This window comes from Neovison vison, chromosome 3 (genome assembly GCF_020171115.1).
Source record: "Neovison vison isolate M4711 chromosome 3, ASM_NN_V1, whole genome shotgun sequence".
In the NCBI taxonomy this organism is placed as follows: domain Eukaryota; kingdom Metazoa; phylum Chordata; class Mammalia; order Carnivora; family Mustelidae; genus Neogale; species Neogale vison.
In genome coordinates, this window is record NC_058093.1 from 219,314,306 (window position 1) to 219,332,864 (window position 18,559).

Genomic DNA, 18,559 nt, shown 5'->3' on the forward strand with positions numbered 1-18,559 from the left:
GGCCTTCCACTGCCCCACATCTGACCCCTGAGGCTGAAGAGTCTAGAGCTGACCAATTTCTTTGATCACACAATCCAGTTCTCAGTTTACCTGAAAGTCCAGAGCTCAGAAGACCCTACAGGGATGCGGCTGGAGTACCCCCAGCTGTGGACTAGAAGAGAGGGTTGGGAGCCCTCGAGGAGACTTTGGCCCTGGCCTGCAGTGTCGCCTGCTGCTCCTGGCTGTTTGAGGGCCTGGCTCCCACCCAGGATCCCGTGCATGCGCTCCCAGTCATGGCTCCCCACCCCTCTGCCACAGAGGGCAGATGTGAAGTGCAGGGTAGCTGTCCACAGCAGAATGGCGTTGGGTGAGCAAGTCCAAGGACCATGTATCGGGGGTGAGGAGAAAGGCTGGCCTGCTGGAATTGAACACCTGGGACCATCATCAAACACTTGGGGTTTGCCCCCATGTGTAAAGCTGTGCTCGGGCCTCAAGCCATTTTGGGCAGGACCTATGATTGTGCCTTTCTCCCACTCACATGGCACCTGGCATGATGGAACCCAGCAGTCTTAACATTTGCAGGGAGAGGGGCACCTGAGAGGCTCAGTGGGTTAAAGCGTTTGTCTTGGGCTCAGGTCATGATCTCCAGGTCCTGGGATCGAGCCCCAGGTAATGCTTCCTACTCCCCGCAAGGGAGCCTGCTTCTTCCTCTCCCTCTGCCCCTCCCCCTACTCATGCTTTTGATCTCAAATAATTTTTTTTAGATTTTATTTGTCAGGGAGAGAAAGCAAAAGCAGGGTGAGTGGCAGGCAGAGGAAGAAACAGGCTCCCTAATAAGCAAGGAGCCCAATGCAGGGCTCCATTCCAGGACCCTGGGATCATGACCTGAGCCAAAAGCAGAGCTTAACTGACTGAGCTACCCAGGTGTCCCTCAAATAAATAAAATCTAAAACAAAACAAAACAAAAATTTGCAGGGAGAAACTGAAGCAGAGAGCATGCTCCCAGTTCCCCAAGCCTGGGCCTTCCCACATTACTGCTTCAGAAAAACAAGCACCCAGGGCCACCACTAGGAAGTAGGCCTTTAGGAGAAGTGCTTTAGGGGATAGCCAGCCAGTCCCAACTCTGTGCCCTTTGGCTCCCCCCTGCCCCCCCCCCACCTTACTAAGGACCCATCATGTGCCTCTTCACCCTCCTCTTCATCACACTGCCCCATCCTGATGTGCTCAGGCCTGCCCCCTCTCTCTGGAGCCTTAGCATCCTGCTGGAGGTTCCGAGCCTTCCCAGCCAGTAGGGGAACTCAGCCAGGGGCCTGAGGTGTTCCCTGTGTGCCAGACACTGTGCTATGGCCTGCAGGGTGACCTCATTTTCCTTATCTTCAGCTAGTGATTTGCTTTTTTTTTATTATTATTTTATCCATGGAGAGGGCTAGATTCTGGACCATGGGTAAAAGATAAGCCACACAAAAGATCCCTCCCACCCTTCCTCGGTTCTTAGTTTTGCTCCCAGGAGGCAAACTTTGTTGCTAGATTTGGGTTGTTTCCCACCCCCCGCCCCAGGAATATTCTGTACATGATTAGAAGCAAATTCACAGAGATATTTGCCAAACAAATGGCAGCACATTCCAGATACTACCAGCACTTTGCTTTTCTTAATCTATCAGTACTAACAGACCCACCCCAAAATTTCTTGGGTGAACGGTCTGCCATTAGCCAGAGTGTACAGGTGGACATCCAGGCAGTTTCCGTGTTCTGTGAGTCCAAGCAACAGTGCAGTCAATACCAGCCCACATACAGCCTTGCTCGTGGGCAGATGCAGCTGTGGGATCTAGCTCCAGAATTGCTAGGCCAGAGAGTATAGCATTTTCTGTTTTAAATTGTACTTCTTGTTTTGAGAAGGCAATGTATTCACATGGCTTGAAATCCAAAAGGCAAAAAAAGAAGTGCAAAATCCTACTCCTCATTCCTCTCCGCAAAGAAACCAATGTTATTCCAGAGGCACTCAAAGATGTCCAATATGGCTTTTTCCTCTTTTATACATAGTGGGTAGCATGGAATAACCCCGATCTGTGCCATGTTCTATCTTGGAGAATTTTCCATTATCACGCCATTACAGAGAGGGTCCTAATGCCTTTTTATCAGAGCTATGTGCTTTTCCATTGAATGAAGGTGCTGTCCCGAGCCAGAAGCCCCACAATGCCCATTAAGTTGGCATAGGGTGTTGCTAGTACAAGTGATAATGCAAAGAATATTCACTTTCATACATGGACAAATTCATCAGGCACGAGTTACTGGGTCAAAGGTAGGTGCGCTTATAATTTTGAGAGCTGTTGCTAAAAATTCTCCCGTTTACATTCCCAACAGCCAGGAATGAGATGCCTATGTCCCCCATACTGTCACAGACAACCCAGTGTATAGATGTGTGCCAAACTTAGGGTGAAGAGTGGTACCTTACCGTGTTCTCAATGTGCCTTTGTTCGTGTGTTTGCAAGCCACTTGCATGTCCCATTCTCTGGTTTTAAAGGATTTTAGGGGTGCCTGTTTTGGGCCTGGTTTGATGGTTTGGGCCTCTGCCTTCAGCTCAGGTCGTGATCTCAGGGTTTTGAGATCGAGCCCCACTTCGGGCTCTCTGCTCAGTGGGGAGCCTGCTTCACCCTCTCTCTGCCTGCCTCTCTGCCAACTTGTGATCTCTCTCTCTCTCCCTCTGTCAAATAAATAAATAAAATATTATTTAAAAAAAATAAAGGATTTTATTTAAGGCACCTGGGTGGTCCAGTTGGTTAAGCAACTGCCTTTGGCGTCAGGTTCCCTGCTCAGCAGGGAGTCTGCTTCTCCCTCTCACTTTCCCCTCTCGTGTTCTCTCTCAAGTAAACAAATAAAATCATTTGAAAGTTTTTTATTTACTGATTTATTTGAGAGAGAAAGTGCACAGGCGCATGTTGAGGGGCAGAGGGAAAGGGAGAGACTCTCAAGCAGGCTGCGCTGAGTGCAGAGCCTGATGCAGGGGTTGATATCACGGCCCTAAGATCATGAACTGAGCTGAAACCAAGAGTCAGATGCTTAACTGAGCCACCCAGGTGTTCATGCATGTCCTGTTCTGTGAGCTGCTTCATATTCCTATTTTTTGCCCATTTGTATAGTTATTGGTCCTTTTCTTACTGATTTGTCATTATTTCTCCCCATTTTGTTACTGTCTTTTACTTCACCGTGTTGAAAGTGTTTTTGTATGCTGTCTTCCTTTAATCTCTTCTATACTTGCCTGAGCTGGTGCTTGTCTGATCTTCATTTGTGCATTTCAATCCTGTTCCATCTGGGCTTTATGTTAGGGACAAGGTAGGGATCCAACTTTTTCTTTTCCCAGATGGTTACCCAGTTGTCTCCACACCATTCACTGAGTAATTCATCTTTTCCCCACAGAGCTGAAATGTCATTTGTAACATGTACTACATTTCCATATGTATATGAGTGCTTTTCTGGACCCTGCTCTGCAGCAGAAAATTTTATCTACTCATTGGCCTCTGCGTTTTTTGTTTTTGTTTTTTTTTTAAAGATTTTATTTATTGGGGCGAGTTGGTGGCTCAGTGGGTTAAAGCCTCTGCCTTCAGCTCAGGTCATGATCCCAGGGTCCTGGGATCTAGCCCCACATCGGGCTCTCTGCTCAGCAGGGAGCCTGCTTCCTCCTTCTCGCTCTCTGCCTGCCTCTCAGCCTACTTGTAATCTCTGCCTGTCAAATAAATAAATAAAATCTTTTTAAAAAAAAAAAGATTTTATTTATTTATTTGACAGAGACAGATCACAAGCAGGCAGAGAGGCAGGCAGAGAGAGAGAGAAGGAAGCAGGCTCCCGGCTGAGCAGAGAGCCTGATGCGGGACTCGATGCCAGGACCCTGCGATCATGACCTGAGCCGAAGGCAGCGGCTTAACCCACTGAGCCACCCAGGCGCCCCGGCCACTGCGTTTTTTAAAAAAATAGTATACCTTTATATTTCCATATTTATAGTACCCGCTTATTCACCCTCTTTGTCCCAATTGAACTTTAAAACTATTTTCTTTTTTTTTAAAAGATTTTATTTACTTATTTTAGAGAGAAAGAGAAAGCAAGCAGGGATAGGGGTAGAGGCAGAGGGAGAATCAGGTTCCTTGCTCAATTGACTAAGCCACATAGGCACCCCAAAACTACTTTGTCTTTAAAAAAATTTACTGTAGGGGTGCTTTGTGGCTCAAGTGATTAAGTGCCTGCCTTTGGCTTGGGTCATGATCCCAGGATCCTGGAACCAGGCCCCACATCAGGCTCCTGGCTCAGCGGGGCATCTGTTTCTCTCTCTCTCTCAAATAAATAAAATCTTTTTTAAAAAATTTACTCTAGATCCTTTTGTAGTTCATAAGTGTGATGATTGGGTGTTTACGCCCTTGTGTGACATATGCCTCCCTTAAACTGTGTTATGACCTCGCACGTTACCCATCTGAGGTGAAAAAAAAAAAATTAGCAGCTCTTTCTGCCCACAGGTCCTGTCCCAGTGCTTTAATAAACCACCATTTTGCACACACACACACACACACACAAAAATTGTATTAATTTTATTTGGACCATACCAAATGTTTGTATTAACCTACAGAGAACTGACATCCTTATCATGATGTCAATAATAACATTTATCTTTATATCAAAATATAGGAGTAGATGCTTCTCCACTGGTTCATGCTTTCCTTTATGTCTCTGTAATATTTTTTAAATATTTAAGATTTATTTATTTATTTATTTGACAGAGAGAGAAATCACAAATAGGCAGAGAGGCAGGCAGAAAGAGAGGGGGAAGCAGGCTCCCTGCTGAGCAGAGAGACCAATGCAGGTCTCCATTGCAGCAGAAGAATTTCAAGTCATTATGTAGCTACTCCCTGCCCCAACAATCTTTCGGAAGGCAGAGGCTTAACCCACTGGGCCATCCAGGCGCCCCAAATATTTTTATTTTTAAGTAATCTCTATACCCAGTGTGGGCCCTGAACCCACAACCCCAAGATCAAGAGTCCCACATTCCACTGACTAAGCCAGCCAGGTGCCCCATGACTGTAATATTTTAAGATTTCTTCATTCAAAAGTTCTTGCATGCACATTTATTTTTACATAGATTCATGAGGGGTTTTTTTTGTTGTTGTTCCTTTTTGTAAATGGGCTCTTTTCCATTCTTTCCTATATATATATTTATTATGTAATATAGATTTAATATATAAACATAAGAATAATATAAATGTATAAAGTAACATAAGTTATGTAATAGAAAATTTGTGAACTAAACTCCAGACTTTATTCAGTTTCCCCACTCATGTCCTCATTCTGTTTCCAGATCCCACATTCCATGTGGTTATCATGTCTCCTCCGGCTCCTCTAATCTGTGACAGTTTCTTTGTTTTTCATGACTTTGTTTTTCACGACCTTGACAATTTTAGGAGTACTGGCGGGTGTGTTGTAGACTATCCCTCAATTTTGGTCTGTTTTTCTCGTGGTTAGACGGGTTGTGGGTTTTTAGGAAGAAGACCAGAGAGTGGCCCTTCTTTGTTACATCCAATCAGGGGCCCACAGCATCCGCCTCTCACTGTCACATTAGCCTGGATCACTTGGCCAAGGTCGTGTTCCCAGCTTTCTCCACCGTGGGGTTCCTCTCTTCCCCTTTCCCTTAGTCTGTTCTTCAGAAGCAAGTCACTAAGGGCAGGCTACACTCAGGAAAGATTGTGGGGGCAGGGAGTAGCTACATAATGACTTGAAATTCTTCTGCTGGAAAGAACTGCTTTCTTCTCCCGTATTTATTTATTAATTCAGTCATATATATCAGTCTGGACTCATGGATATTTATTTTCCCATTTGGATTTAATCCAAAAGTATATTATTTTACTGCATAAATTGTTCCAGTTTGGCCATTGGGAGCCCTTTTGGGTAGACTCTGTGTCCCTTTGATATTATCCGTCCTTTCGTTACTTGGCCGCTTCCTTGCTTTCTGGCATTTCAAGATGTCCCAGGCTCATCTTGTATCTGTCCTGCCCTGACCCTAGCATCAGCCATTCCTCCAAGGAGCTGGTTCCTTTCACTGGCGAGCGGCCTTAGAAACAAAGATGTCAGTGCTGGGTGCCTTTTTTGTTCCTAGGGTAGCACTTCTAGACCACCTCAGCAGATGGAGCTAGGAAATATCTCTGTGCATACTTACCCGTGTAGACACACATGACCCTCCGTTGTTTTGTAACCAGTAGCTATTTGCATATAAAAAATGAAATTGTTTTATATGTATAAATCTTGTCCCCACCCACTTGCTAAACTGTCTTGTTTTTCTCTCCGTTTTATCTCATCTCCTCCCACAACTGTGTGAAGTCAAGACCACTGTTATCCCATCACAAAGAGGGAAACAGGCTTAGAGAGTTCAAGTAATTTGCGCAGACTGCACACCCCCTGGGGAGGAGACCTCAAACAGCCCCACTCTATTCTGTGTGGCCTCCTTGTGTCCTGAGGGCTGCAAGAGCTTGGCCACCATGCTCAGTGGGCAGCATTGTAAGGATGACCGAGGACCCACTATATGCCAAGCATCTGGTAGAGGGGTACCCACCCCCATCCAGGGCTCAGGGGGTGAGTCACTGTTAGGACAAGTGGTATGGTGCTGTGATTAACAGTCAGGACAGACCACGATGGAAGGTCAGGGAGGGCCCCAGAGCCAATGCCCCTGGGAGCTGGAGGCAGTGCAGGGTGCTCGACCCCAGGGAAGGTCTAGAATCAGGCCAACTGGGGAAAAGCTGTGTGGGCACAGGGGGCAGGGAAGGGCGGTGCTCAGCAGGCTGGCATCAGGAGGCTGTGGACTCAGGATTCTCCACCCTGTGCCTGCCAGGAACCTCCCAGCCCACCCCACTTTCTGTGGTTTAACCCTTCAGGGCTCAGCTTACGTGTGGCATCAGGCCTTTCCTGAGCCCTCAACCTTGGTAGGCTGGTCCTCCCCTGGGTCTCCTCAGCCCCCAGAGCCCCCAGGCCTTTCCATCCATCTGTCTGTGCCTGGGTGCTTGCCTGGCTCCTTCACAAGCCACAGAGAGCAGGCAGGAACCAGCTTGGCCACTGTGGGCCCAGCACCAGATCCTACAGGCTACAGGAACAGATGTGTGGATGCTTGATGAGCGCTCTCTGAGAGCCTAGGGCCTGCGGAGCTGCAGACAGCACCCTAACTGCCTCTCCTTGGGCAGGAAGTGAGGGAACCGCTGAGGGAAACTTTGAAATTCACATCCCAGTCCAGGTTTTCTGGCTTGCTAGTCTTTGGGAAGCTTGGCACGTGGGTGGCCCACTCCAGTCCTAGCTCTGCTCAGTCCCCACAGATAAAGGGGGCTTCCTTAAAGTACTTTCCCTCAGGGCCACATGCCCCAGCTGATCTCCTCCCGAAGGCCCTCTGGTCCCTGGGCTTCTCAGAAAGTCAGACCTGACGGTTCCCATGCCTGTGCCATCACTTTCCTGCTGCGCAATCTCAGGCAAACGTTTGCACCTTCCCAGGCCTCCCTAAGCATACGGCTATGGGTCGGGGCGTATCCTTCCTAAACGGGGACTGCTGCTAGGGGTGCTGGTGCTCGAGTTTCCTAGGGAATGGGTCATCCCTGTGCGGTCTGCTGGACCTTGTAGGAGCTTTAGGACAGAGGAGAGGACAGAGGAGAGTCCTCCATCATTCCCAAACCAGGCACCAAGAAAGCATACTGGGACCCAGAGATGCCCCCTGCCCACACACACACAGCCCTGTTTGCTGGTTCTGAAGAAGCCTTGCCCGCGAAGGCACTCTGTCTGGAAGTGAAGCAAGGAAGGTTTTCCAGAGGAAGGACATGCAGAACTAGCTCCCAAGGGTGATCTTGCTCCCAAGGAGCAAGAAGAGAGGGTGCTCCAGTCAGAAATGTGGGCCCTACCCAGGGCCTGAAGGAAGACTGTCCTGATGTCAGCCCCGAACCCTCCTGAATGCCAAAAGGGAACAGGAGCTTAGTTTATTTATGCTCAGCCTTGTTCCCCAAAGGAACTGAGGCAGCTTACAAAACCCAGAAGTCTGAAATGTTACAAAGTGACAGGGGAAGTTGGGTGAAGGGAAAGGATCATGGCAGGAAAGGAAGATGAAGCCAGGAGTCCCCACTTACTGGGCTTGAAGACCCAGAACACCTTCCAGAGGTTAGCCACAAGTCTAGCTCTGAGCTCCCTAATGCCTGAGGAGAAAAGTAAAAGAAGACCCAATTCCCTGACCTAATGTGGGAAGATGAAAATACAACCAGTGCTCTGGAGAAGCACCTTCTGTTGCCATCACCTGCTTCTCTGCCTTTCCTCACTTCAGGGCTAAGCTCCCCTCTCTCCTCCACTTCCCACACTATGCTCCTACAATTCCTGGATCCTATGTGTTCTAGAACCTACTCTCCTAAGGTAAGATTTCCCCCTCTCCCCACCTCTCCAGTCCTGGTGAGCAGTAATATTAGGAATGCTTGTTGAGGAGATGCACAAGTGTGAAAAGCCTGGTCAGTGCAGAAACATACAGGCGTCCATACACTTCACCCAGTACTGGTGCATCTGGTCAGAAAAACGGGAGAGCCCCACTCTGCAGGGAGGCGAACAGAAGCAGAGGATGGGGAGCAGACTCTCCCAGCTGTAATGGAGAAGGAGCTTTTCACCAGTACCACAGAGGGGGGAATTTGAGCTTCTATGGAAGCTATAGGCTCCAGGTGGAGAAAACATGGCCTTAGCAGTGACGGAGGTGGTGCTGACCAGTTTCTGGATCTTTCAGCCTTGTTGGGATGGGGATTTGGGGCTGAGCTACTGTGACCTGGTGTGTAGCGGGCTCACCAAACTCTGTCCAGCCCTACCTGGATGCGGACCATCTGATATATTGTTTCATGCTGGACATTTACCTCTGTGTGCAGGACAAAAGTGGGAGAGCTCCTCAGAGGAGACCACAGGATACGTGACCATCAGGGGCCACCCACTGGCACCCCCCACCTTGGAAGATCGCCTCCCGGGCCTGTTTTTCTCTCTCAGAGGGAGATAACCAGGATAAAGCTGTAGATTCAGTAATCACTAAGCAACAGCTTAGTGAAGGGCCCAGCACGTAGTAGGGTCTCAAACAAAGTATCTGCGTTTGATGGATGCGGAGCCCAGAGGCCCTGCAGTGCGGAGACTCGCCCAAGGTCACACAGCTGGGGCTGTAGATCGGACCAGGGCGGCCCGACTCCCGCGGGCTGGGTTTGTCTGGAGCCAGCTTGCGGGAGCGGTGTTTGGAAGAGCGGATGCGGGCGTGGGCGAGAAGGGACTTCTATTTTGGAGCGGGTGAGAGAAGCGCGGGACACCGAGGGGGCTGGATCCCTCCCTCCGGCTTCCTGCGCCCCAGTCACCTTCCCGCGACCCTTCCCGGGAGGAGCATCCCGGGCGGGTAGTGGGGAGCTGGGGAGGGGCGGGCCGGCGGTTACCTCATCGCCGCCTCCGGGAAGCTCCGCTCGCCCGCTCGCTCCCTCGCTCGCTCGCGCCGCTGGCTGGGGCGGCGACTCAGGGCGCCGGAGCGACCGAAGGACAGCGGGACTGAGGCACCGAGAGGCAGCGCCGTCCCCGCGCCCGGACCCGCTGCGGGACCCGCGCGGCCAGGAGGTCCGACCTCGGTGCTCGCGCTCCCGGCGGCGCCTCCAGCTCGCGCTGCGGGGCGGAGGCGGTGTCTGCACCGCGCGCGGGGTCTGTTCTCTCCCGAGCTTCCGCACCTGCCGGAGCTGCTCGTTCGTCCTCCGTCGGCCTGCTCGGCTGTCTGCCCTCCGGCCGCCCGCTCCGTCCTCTGGCCCGGCCTCTCCTGGCCCAGGGTGCTCCGGGGGCGGGGGGGTGAGGGGCGATGAGGAGCGCGGGGCCAGGGCGCACCGGGCAAGGCACGCGGGGCGCACGGCGCTGCGCTGGCCCATGAGGGTTTACAACGCTGGGCGCGGCTGGGCGCGCGGGCCATGGGGGGCAGCCTGCGGGTGGCTGTGCTGGGTGCCCCGGGCGTGGGCAAGACGGCCATCATCCGCCAGTTTCTGTTCGGTGATTACCCGGAACGTCACCGGCCCACGGACGGGCCACGCCTCTACCGGCCCGCCGTGCTGCTCGACGGCGCGGTCTACGACCTGAGCATCCGCGACGGCGACGGCGCTCCTCCGGGTCAGAACCCCGGGGGTCCAGAGGTAGCGACTGGGGGACGGGCGGCGCGGACGAGGGCGTGTGACAGCGTGTGTGTATGTGTGGCGGATGCTTGGTGCACACGTGCATGTCTGCCTTGACAGCCCTGGGGTGCCCAACTGTGTTCATGGATTAAAGGATGAACGACACGTGTCCTGGGGGGTTTGTGTGTGTGTCTCTCCCTGATGGCCTGCTGCTGTCCAAGATCAGGCCCCAGGCCCGGCGATTTTGAAAAGAGGGTTTTTCTCACTCGCCTAAAGTGCCTGTATTATTTGCCGCCTCCGAGGGTGGTTCTGGATCAGTGCATGGTAGACCATGGTTGTGCCTCCCTGCGAGGGAGCATTTTATGCTTGGGGAATTAAGCAGACTCTCAGTGGGGAGAGGATGGGGCCAGACATAGGTGTACTTTCTAGGGCGGTTATTCTCTGCTCCCTTATTCCTGTGACTTGGAGCAAAGAGTTTAGCAATTTGTGCGAATCCCAGGGCAGATTTTGAATTCTTGGAGCTGGATGCCTCTGAGGGGTGAAGAGGAAGGAGCACACAGAATTAAGCAGGGCTTCCTGGAGGGGTTGACGTTTGGGCTGACCCTGGAAGGATGAATGAAATTTTGATTAAAAGAAGTGTCAAAAGCCTGCCAGGTGGAAAGGACAGCATATGCTTAGCGCCCCCACCCCAGGCCTGAATGTGTACAGCTGTCCGTCATCAATGGTGTCCGAGGGCCTGGGGAACACGGAGCCTGGGGCTTAGAGGCAGCTGTGGTAAACAGGGAGTGAGGGCCTAAGAGGCCAGCCCCGAGATGAGCTTTGAAAAGCTGGAAGGAGGAAGCTAGGGGGTGGGCAGAGAGGAAGCCGATAGCGAAGGAGGGCTGGTAAGCAGCTGACTGGCTTCAGACACGGGTTAGAAATTTTTATCCTGGCAACCGTGAGGACAGTAGGCCTAGGGAGCTTGGAGAGAGATGGTGGGGACGGCCAAGGCCTGAAGATGAACTGTGGGTTTAGCATCAAGACCCTTCAGAGGGTCTGGCTGTTGGAGAGTGAGAAAGGGTCTCTGGCAAACTCCGGTCTCCTGCCCCAGGAGTGGCCAGACTCCAAGGACTGGAGCTTGCAGGACACGGATGCCTTCGTGCTCGTCTATGATATCTGCAGCCCGGACAGTTTTGATTACGTGAAGGCGCTACGGCAACGCATCTCGGAGACCAGGTGGGGATACTGCCACAGGTGTGTATGGGTGGAGGAGGGGTGCTTTTGCCAGACCGGCCGGGCCTTTGCCCAAGGGGAATGGGTGGGTTCTTCCCTGGTCCTGGCTGGATCTCTGGTCTGCCAGCTATGCGGTCTTTGGGCCACTCGCGTCTGGTATTTCCTTGGGAGGGGGGCTGTCTCTGGCCACAGGAATGTATATACCCACTGCGGAGGGAGGGGTCTCCGGCGTGGGGCGTCCGGCACACTAGCCCTCGTCTCCATCTGGCCCACAGACCGGCGGGCGCACCCGAGGCTCCCATCCTCGTGGTAGGCAACAAGCGGGACAGGCAGCGGCTGCGCTTCGGGCCTCGGCGCGCGCTGGCCGCCCTGGTGCGCAGGGGCTGGCGCTGTGGCTACCTCGAGTGCTCCGCCAAGTACAATTGGCACGTGCTGCGTCTTTTCCGCGAGCTGCTGCGTTGCGCTTTGGTGCGTGCACGCCCTGCACACCCGGCCCTACGCCTGCAGGGGGCGCTGCATCCAGCGCGCTGCAGCCTCATGTGATTGAACTGGACGTCGACGCCGAAGGTTGGGGGCAGGGTGGTTTGATTGGAACAACCGGGTACCCGGATTGGACGAAATTGCCCAACTTCTCTCGGATTGGACAGGACAAGGTCTCCTCCCTGATTGGACGAGGAAACCTCCCACTCAGTCTCCGGGTGACAGGACTTTGAGCTGCATTGGACCCTGCCAGGCCCCCAAGCCACTGGGCTCCAGCAGTCTTTTCTGGGACCTCATTGGGTTACAGTCCCATTGGGTAGAAGGGACTTGGCTGTGGATCTGATTGGAAGCGCTCAGGTTGCTCCTGCAGTTCCACTGGACAGACTATAAAATCACACCTCTCAGGAGGTAATAAAGGGGAAAATGATGGAAGCGCAGCTTGCATTTCTTGGGTCTGCATGGTCTTAAGCTTAGAGGTCATTGCTCTCTGGCACCTAATACCAGAACCCCAACATGTAAGAAGGGTCCCCCGAAAGGTGTGATGGCCCCAAGGCCGACCCCAAGAAACAGACAAAAGTGGCTGAAACAATACTTTACTGTCAGGCTCTGCAGGGCCACAGGACCGCAGGACGGGTCCTCACTGACCTCCTCTAAGGCAATCAATAATATTAGTAATTAAATAGCAACGCTCATCCCCCAACCGGAATGTACAACAGAGGTCCCATTGTGCCATGTGGTCCCAAGGGGTCTGGTCCCATGAGGTCTGGTACCCGAGAGGCAGGAGTGGAGGGGGGCGCTCCCTGATGCAGAGGGGTTAAGGCCACAAAGGAATAGGATGAGAAGGAGTAGGGGCCTGGGGGGCAGCTGGGCTGGTTCATCACATCCAGGAATCCGGCTCTGCCCTTGGGCTCACAGAGTGCAGGGCATGCCAGGCCCCAGGCTCTGTGGATCCAGACGGGCGGCGAGGGCCCCGAGGCGTGGGGATGCGTGAGGGTTTTCGGTCTGGCTGTGTGTCCATCCGGCCCCGTGCCCAGGTCCTCGGGAGCTCCAGGCCAGCCAAGGGGCTCCCAGGTGCATCTGGTGGGCCCCCCACACCGGGGCAGGGGCTGCCTTCATCGGAAGAGCTGGACAGGACTGGGCCTCGGGGCCCGGGCAGCCCATTGGCCATCCGGCCAGAGTCCCCGGGCTGGCCACACTTGCCACCCAGGACACTGAGGGATGAAGAGGAGGAGCTGGAGGAACAGTAGGCCGAGTCAGGAGCTGGAGGGTCTGGGGCCCGAGCTGGGTCAGAGGCTGGTCCGGCGGGGGTCCCGCCGGCAGCAGCCTCAAGGGCTCGGGCATTGGCCAGGAACTCCTCTTCCAAGCGCCGGAACAGTTGCTGCTCCTGCTTCGGGTCCAGCTGTAGGGGGGTGCGGAAGACACTGGCCGGTGTGGCGCCCAACTCTGGACTGGGGTTGGAGACCGGGAGAGGCCGGGGCACTGCAGGGCTGCGAGCCCGGGGAGTCTGGGGGCTGCTCCTGCCTGAGCCCCCACTGACCCTGCCCCGGGGCACCCACGAGTGCTGCCCATCTCGGTCCCTGCGCACCAGCAGCATGGTCTGCTCCTCCCGGCTCTGGCTCCGGGCCCGCCGGGCAGGGCTGGCGGCTGACAGCGGGGCTCCCCGGCCTCCTGGGGCCCCACGGGGCCGCCCCCGATCCAGTCGGTCTCTGGACTGGCTGCGCGGGGGAGGAGGCCGTCTCGGGGAGGCTGGGGTGCCCGTGGTCAGCCGCCGGCTGGGTCGTTCCTTCCGGGAGCCAGTGCCTGAGTCTTCACTGCGGACACCAAGGGGGCCACTCTGGGCTGAGGACGCTGAGGAGTCACTGTCCCCGGAGTAGCGGCGGGAGCGGGGATGGGGGGGCAGCTGGTCCCGGGCCCTGGGGCAGCGGAACAAGAGATAGCAAGAGATGGGGCATACAGAGACAGTACTGGCATGCAGGAAGGGCCCAGAGAGGAAAGGACAAGCAGCCAAGTGGTAGGGGGTGGGGAAGACACCTGTGGTGGTGGTGGTGGGTGGGGTGGGGGCTGTCAAGGGCTTCGGTCCTCTTGGGGACTTCCAGAGAGAAGTGAGGGACTCTAAGCAGCTTCCGGCAGCCAGGGCCACCCCCCACCCAAGGCAGCGGAAGAAGCCAGGTTCCGAGTTCCCCCTCCCCAGGCCTCTGGCTTCCTGGGCAGGCCAGAGGGAAGCGGGTAGGACTGGCTGCCGCCCAGCCCCCAGGGCCTGCCCCAGCTGTGTTGTTCAATTGCTTAGGTTGCCATGGAGATAGGAAGCCAGGCCTGCCCCCACCCACGGGAACTTTTCCCAGGGTGTGAGTCACTCTGGAGCACAGGCTCGTTTGTCTTCCAGGCCAGGGTGGACACCCCCAACCCCCCGACCCCTCACCCCCAGGTCCCCCTGCCTCTCACCTGAGGGTGGTCTCCATTCCCTCCTTTGAGGCCCGTAGGCTAATGGGCGTCACTTCTGGCCGGGAGCTCCGGCGCTCACCCCCAGGCACTGGGCTACCAGCCCGCGGGCTGGGGGTGGGCGACACCCTCTGTGGGGAGAAGGTGCGAGCCCTGGGCTGGGGTGGGCGGTGGGCTGCGGGGGTGAGACAACAGGTGGCCTGTGAAGGGCAGTGCCACAGACAGAGCCCGGCCTGCGCATCCCCCCTATGGCCCCGCCACAGGCACTGACCAGAGGACGAGCAGCGGCAAGGGTCATGCTTGTCCAGATAGTGCTCCAGAGTGTCCCAGCCGCCACCCACGCGCACCATCACGTGGCTCCTCAGCACCTGTGGGAGCCCAGTGTGGGCAGGTCACGGCCTGTCAGTGGGGGTGGGGGTGTGACAGCCCACCTTAGGCTGCTGCCTGCAGGGCAGCCCCGGGCTCTTACCCGCACGAAGATGAGGAGACTGGAGTCTCCCACGCGGTACTTGCCCTCCGAGACTTTGATCATGGGAAACTGGTCTGGACAGGTGCAGTAGCCCAAGATCTCCCTCACCTGAGGCCAGAGAGGAGAAGCGGGAGGTCAGGGATTCAGTCCCTCCTCCTGGGGCCTGATGTCAGCAGCTCCAGGGTCAGGAGGAAGCAGGTCCTTTCGGAGAAAGGGGGCACGGATGGTGTGGCTCCAGACTTGGGTGCAGGCTCTACACTTGACCTTTCACCAACTGCCCTTCCCCTTTGGCTATTGGAGGTCAGGGAGCTGACCAGGAAAGGATGGTGGCCCTGTGGTCAGGCCAGGGCGTGGGACCCCAGTGAGGTGCCTCCCTCCAGCCCCTGAGCCTGGAGCTGTCCTGGGAGCCATCCTCACTCCCCCTTCACCTACTTCATAGAGAGAGGCTGAGGCCCCACAGGGAGACTGGGTCCATCTGAGAAGGAGGACCATGGGACATGAGTGCAGGGAACCCACGCCACATCAGTGCCACAGACATGTAAGACACATACACCCCAACATGTACACCTAGGCCACATGCCCAGCAAGCACCCATTTGCACCCCTCCTGCTCCAGCCCAGGTCAGGAGCTGCCAGGCTGGCTATGTGGGCAGCCCACCTCCCAGCCGACAATGGGGCCAGAGGAAATGAGCAGGTGGAGCCTCTGGTGACCCTGGCCCAAGATAGGATTGCAGTTGGCAGCCTCTGCCCAAGGCCATCCGGCTAACCCCCTCAGGGGTAAGGCACAGCATAGTCCTAACCTTCTGATAAGAAGGACACTCTTGGCCAGGCTGCGGGGGCGTTAGGGATACCTAGGTCCTGAGACAAGCAGGAGGGAGCTGGGGGTACAGTCTGGCAGCTCCCATGTTCTAACAGCAGCTCTGGGCCTGGATTCCCCACCAGTGATGTGCACAGGGCCACGAGGGGTTGGCAGGGGGGCTGTAGAGCCCTGGCTTCCCTAGGCCCTCAGTGAGCCTACCTCCCTCAGAGCCAAGCATCACAGGCACCCACTCAACCTCGAGTCTGTGATGTGGATCCAAGTGTCTAGTCCTGAAGTACATACAGAAGCGGTCAAATCACACAGCCCCCGGATGAGGGGTATACAGCCTTCTCTGGTGGACGGGGAGCCCTTGAAGTGGAGATCACACAGTGGAGCTCAGATTTCATCCACTGCCCAGCAGGGCCATGTGACCTCATCAAGCACTTCTCCCTCCCAGCGGCTGTGCCCGCTCCTTGGGGCCAGGTATATAGTTGATGCTCAACGTGTGCACTACCCCATGCGGCAGGCTGTCCCATCCTGGGCACGCGGAGGGGACGTGCGCCCTCATGGGCGGACTCACCAGCTCGTCAAGGTTGCGCAGGTCGCTGGGTGTCATGCGGGGCCCGCGGGTGGGAGCCCCTGCTGTGGTGGCCGTTTCGGGGGCGTCCTCCTCGGCTGTGCGAGCGTGGGAGGCCGGGGGGGCAGCACGGAGCTCCTGCTCAATCTCCTGTTCAAACTGCACAAGGCGAGGGGCGAGCAGGCCAAGGCGGGCCCCACGCCGTGCCACCTCCAGCAGGCACAGCACCACGCTCTTCTCATTCTTCCGAAGCACCAGGTCCTCCGTCTCAAACATGAGCACTTCGGGCACACCCAGCTCTGTTCGGCACCAGCCGATGAACGTGGCCACATTGTCGCGGGCCATGAAAGAGCCAGGCACTACACTGTGTGCCTGGAAGGCCACCCCGCGGGCTGGGCGGGCAACAGCCAAAGCCCGGGCCGCATCAGTGACAGCATTGGCATGTTGGCACAGGGTGGTGCCCGTGGCCAGCCCCGTCAGGAAGCCATCGCCACCACTGGGCAGACCCAGGCCATACAAGGCGTTGAGCCACTCGGCCAGGTCCTCCTTCATGGCTTCCACGTAGGCCTCACTCGAGCGGAACGGCCGCACGCTCTTGGCTGCTGAGCCCGCGATGCCCGCCACCGGGTCCGCCATGCCCGGGGCCAGCAGAGTCACGGTGGGTGGGCAGGGACACAGGGCTGCTGTGAGGACCCAGGAAGCCCTCGGTACAGACTAAGCCGCTGACCACCTGTAACTCGCCTGTCATCTCAGGCCAGATGCTTGGTTTTGTGAGCTGGCTGTGAGAAACTTCACTGTACCTCGGTTTCCTCGTCTGTGAAATGGGTACAGTAATAGCACCCTCCTTGCAGGACCTAATGAGATAATTTGTATGAATGACTTAGTATTGAAAGTGTTTGCTATTTCCCTCTGGGAGGTGGGTAACAGGATACTTGACTGAATCCTCCCTCCCTCGCAGGTCCCCACGCATCCTTATTGCCCCACAAGGTAGGTGAAAAGCAGAGCCCTAAAGATGCAGCCCACAGGCGTGGGCCCACAATGGATAGGCAGGACATGTCCAGGAATTCAGGTCCCAACCGCAGGAATGATTAGCTCCATCGCTGAGGGCTGGTACCCGGCCCCCCACCTCTGGGAAGGTCCCAGGTACTCCCACAGCTCTCCTTCCCTAAAGACTCTCATTATAACAACGACGTAAGAGCAGTAACAGTAACCGCAATGCCCCTGCCCAGGGCTGAGTGTCAGTGATTTTATCTCCATTTTACAGATGAGGAAACTGAGGTGCAGAGAGGGTAAGGGCTCGCTCAAGGTCGCAGAGCAGTGGGTGGCAAAGCCAGGCCGACCTGAGCCGCGCTTATGCTCCCAAGCACCATGGGCAGCCCGGGGGCCGGAGGCAGGCCCCGCCTCCTCCTGCGAGCCTCCCTAGCGCCGCAGGCCGGGTCCGTGCCGGCCCGGACTCGGAGGAGCCTCGGACAGCCCCGCTGGCCTTCGGGCTTCGGCCCAGAGAGGGTGCGGGGCCGCCCAAGGTCACACAGCCCCGGGGAACGGAGGCCGCGACTGCCAGGTCCCCGTGAGTGCGCGCCAGGCAGGGGGTACTGGGGGTCCCCGCGCTCACCTGGCTCATCCTGCGGCCTCGGGGAGCATCGCCCCGGCGGGGCCGAGCGGGGCCGGGCCGCCGCAGGGAGGCGCCGCCCGAGCCACAGCGATCCGGTCCCGCGGCTGAGGCCTCCGCACCCGCCCGCCCGCCGTCTCCGCCCCGCCTCCCTGGAATTCGGATCCGGCCCGAGGGGGCGGGCGGGGCCGCGCGCTCTTAAAGGGGCAGCGCTGTTCCCGGGCTGGCTGGGGGGACGGAGGGAGGAGCTGGAGTCTCCTGACTGGGGTGGGGGCGGGACCAGGGCCCCCGGACCCCCCCACCAGCCCGGACGTCCTGTCCCAGCTCAGCCTAGTCCCTACCGTACCCTTCAAAACTGCTTGGTCTCCTTTGGGGAGGTTTGGGCGATTTTAACTGCACTCCATCCCTGGATAGCTGCCTCCTCGGGAGGGCCGCACGGCCTGTTCCCAAGACGAACTCAGGAAGCGATAGGGACCGGGGCTGCAAAGTCACCTCCGCCTGGACGGAACCATCCTAGTTAAGATAAATGAAGCCAGTGTGACTCGGGTGTGAGCTTCCTACCAGCAAGGCGGGCCTCGTGGAGGGGGAAGATGGCCTGTTCTGCCCACCCGTCCTGCCACTCCTTACTGAATACTCATTTTTAACCTTGAGGTTGGGGGAACCTGTTTCTCTGATAAAGACACAGGCTCAGAGGAGTAGGCAGGGGGCCCAGGCCTGGGGATCTCACACCTTGGCCCCTGCCCTTCCGCCAGAGGCCCATCCCTAACCACCTGTGGCTGCCCAGGTCAGGCACAGAATTAAGAGGAAAGGAGGATATGAAGTGGCCTGGGTCGGTTTGG

At 56.2% G+C, this 18,559-nt stretch overlaps 2 protein-coding genes and 1 non-coding gene across 3 annotated transcripts; 2 read left to right on the forward strand and 1 right to left on the reverse strand.

Annotated features, from left to right (window-relative positions):
* Positions 1-4,341: 4,341 nt before the first annotated feature.
* On the forward strand, positions 4,342-4,444 carry LOC122903911. The gene has a single exon (XR_006384112.1). It is a non-coding gene; the product is annotated as a small nucleolar RNA U13 (small nucleolar RNA).
* A 5,494-nt stretch (positions 4,445-9,938) lies between these two features.
* Positions 9,939-12,260, forward strand: RASL10A (RAS like family 10 member A). The gene is made up of 3 exons (XM_044241084.1): positions 9,939-10,157; positions 11,227-11,351; positions 11,624-12,260. Exons 1-3 carry the CDS (start codon positions 9,939-9,941, stop codon positions 11,889-11,891), a joined length of 612 nt encoding a protein of 203 aa, XP_044097019.1. The 3' UTR covers positions 11,892-12,260.
* Positions 12,261-12,405: 145 nt separating this feature from the next.
* Positions 12,406-17,834, reverse strand: GAS2L1 (growth arrest specific 2 like 1). The gene is made up of 6 exons (XM_044243975.1): positions 17,724-17,834; positions 16,115-16,965; positions 14,737-14,844; positions 14,539-14,635; positions 14,271-14,442; positions 12,406-13,741 (listed from the first exon to the last, which is right to left on the reverse strand). The coding sequence occupies exons 2-6, from the start codon at positions 16,745-16,747 to the stop codon at positions 12,706-12,708; spliced, it is 2,046 nt and encodes a 681-aa protein (XP_044099910.1). The 5' UTR covers positions 16,748-16,965; positions 17,724-17,834; the 3' UTR covers positions 12,406-12,705.
* Between the last annotated feature and the right edge of the window lie 725 nt (positions 17,835-18,559).

Excerpts from the sequence above, each read along its gene's own strand:
- RASL10A (XM_044241084.1), top strand. The coding sequence starts at position 9,939 with ATGGGGGGCAGCCTGCGGGTGGCTGTGCTGGGTGCCCCGGGCGTGGGC. Across the intron at positions 10,158-11,226 it reads AGAACCCCGGGGGTCCAGAG|GAGTGGCCAGACTCCAAGGA; the intron begins GTAGCGACTGGG and ends CTCCTGCCCCAG. Across the intron at positions 11,352-11,623 it reads CAACGCATCTCGGAGACCAG|ACCGGCGGGCGCACCCGAGG; the intron begins GTGGGGATACTG and ends TCTGGCCCACAG.
- GAS2L1 (XM_044243975.1), bottom strand. The coding sequence starts at position 16,747 with ATGGCGGACCCGGTGGCGGGCATCGCGGGCTCAGCAGCCAAGAGCGTG. Across the intron at positions 14,845-16,114 it reads TGCGCAACCTTGACGAGCTG|GTGAGGGAGATCTTGGGCTA; the intron begins GTGAGTCCGCCC and ends CTCTGGCCTCAG. Across the intron at positions 13,742-14,270 it reads GGAATGGAGACCACCCTCAG|GGCCCGGGACCAGCTGCCCC; the intron begins GTGAGAGGCAGG and ends CCGCTGCCCCAG.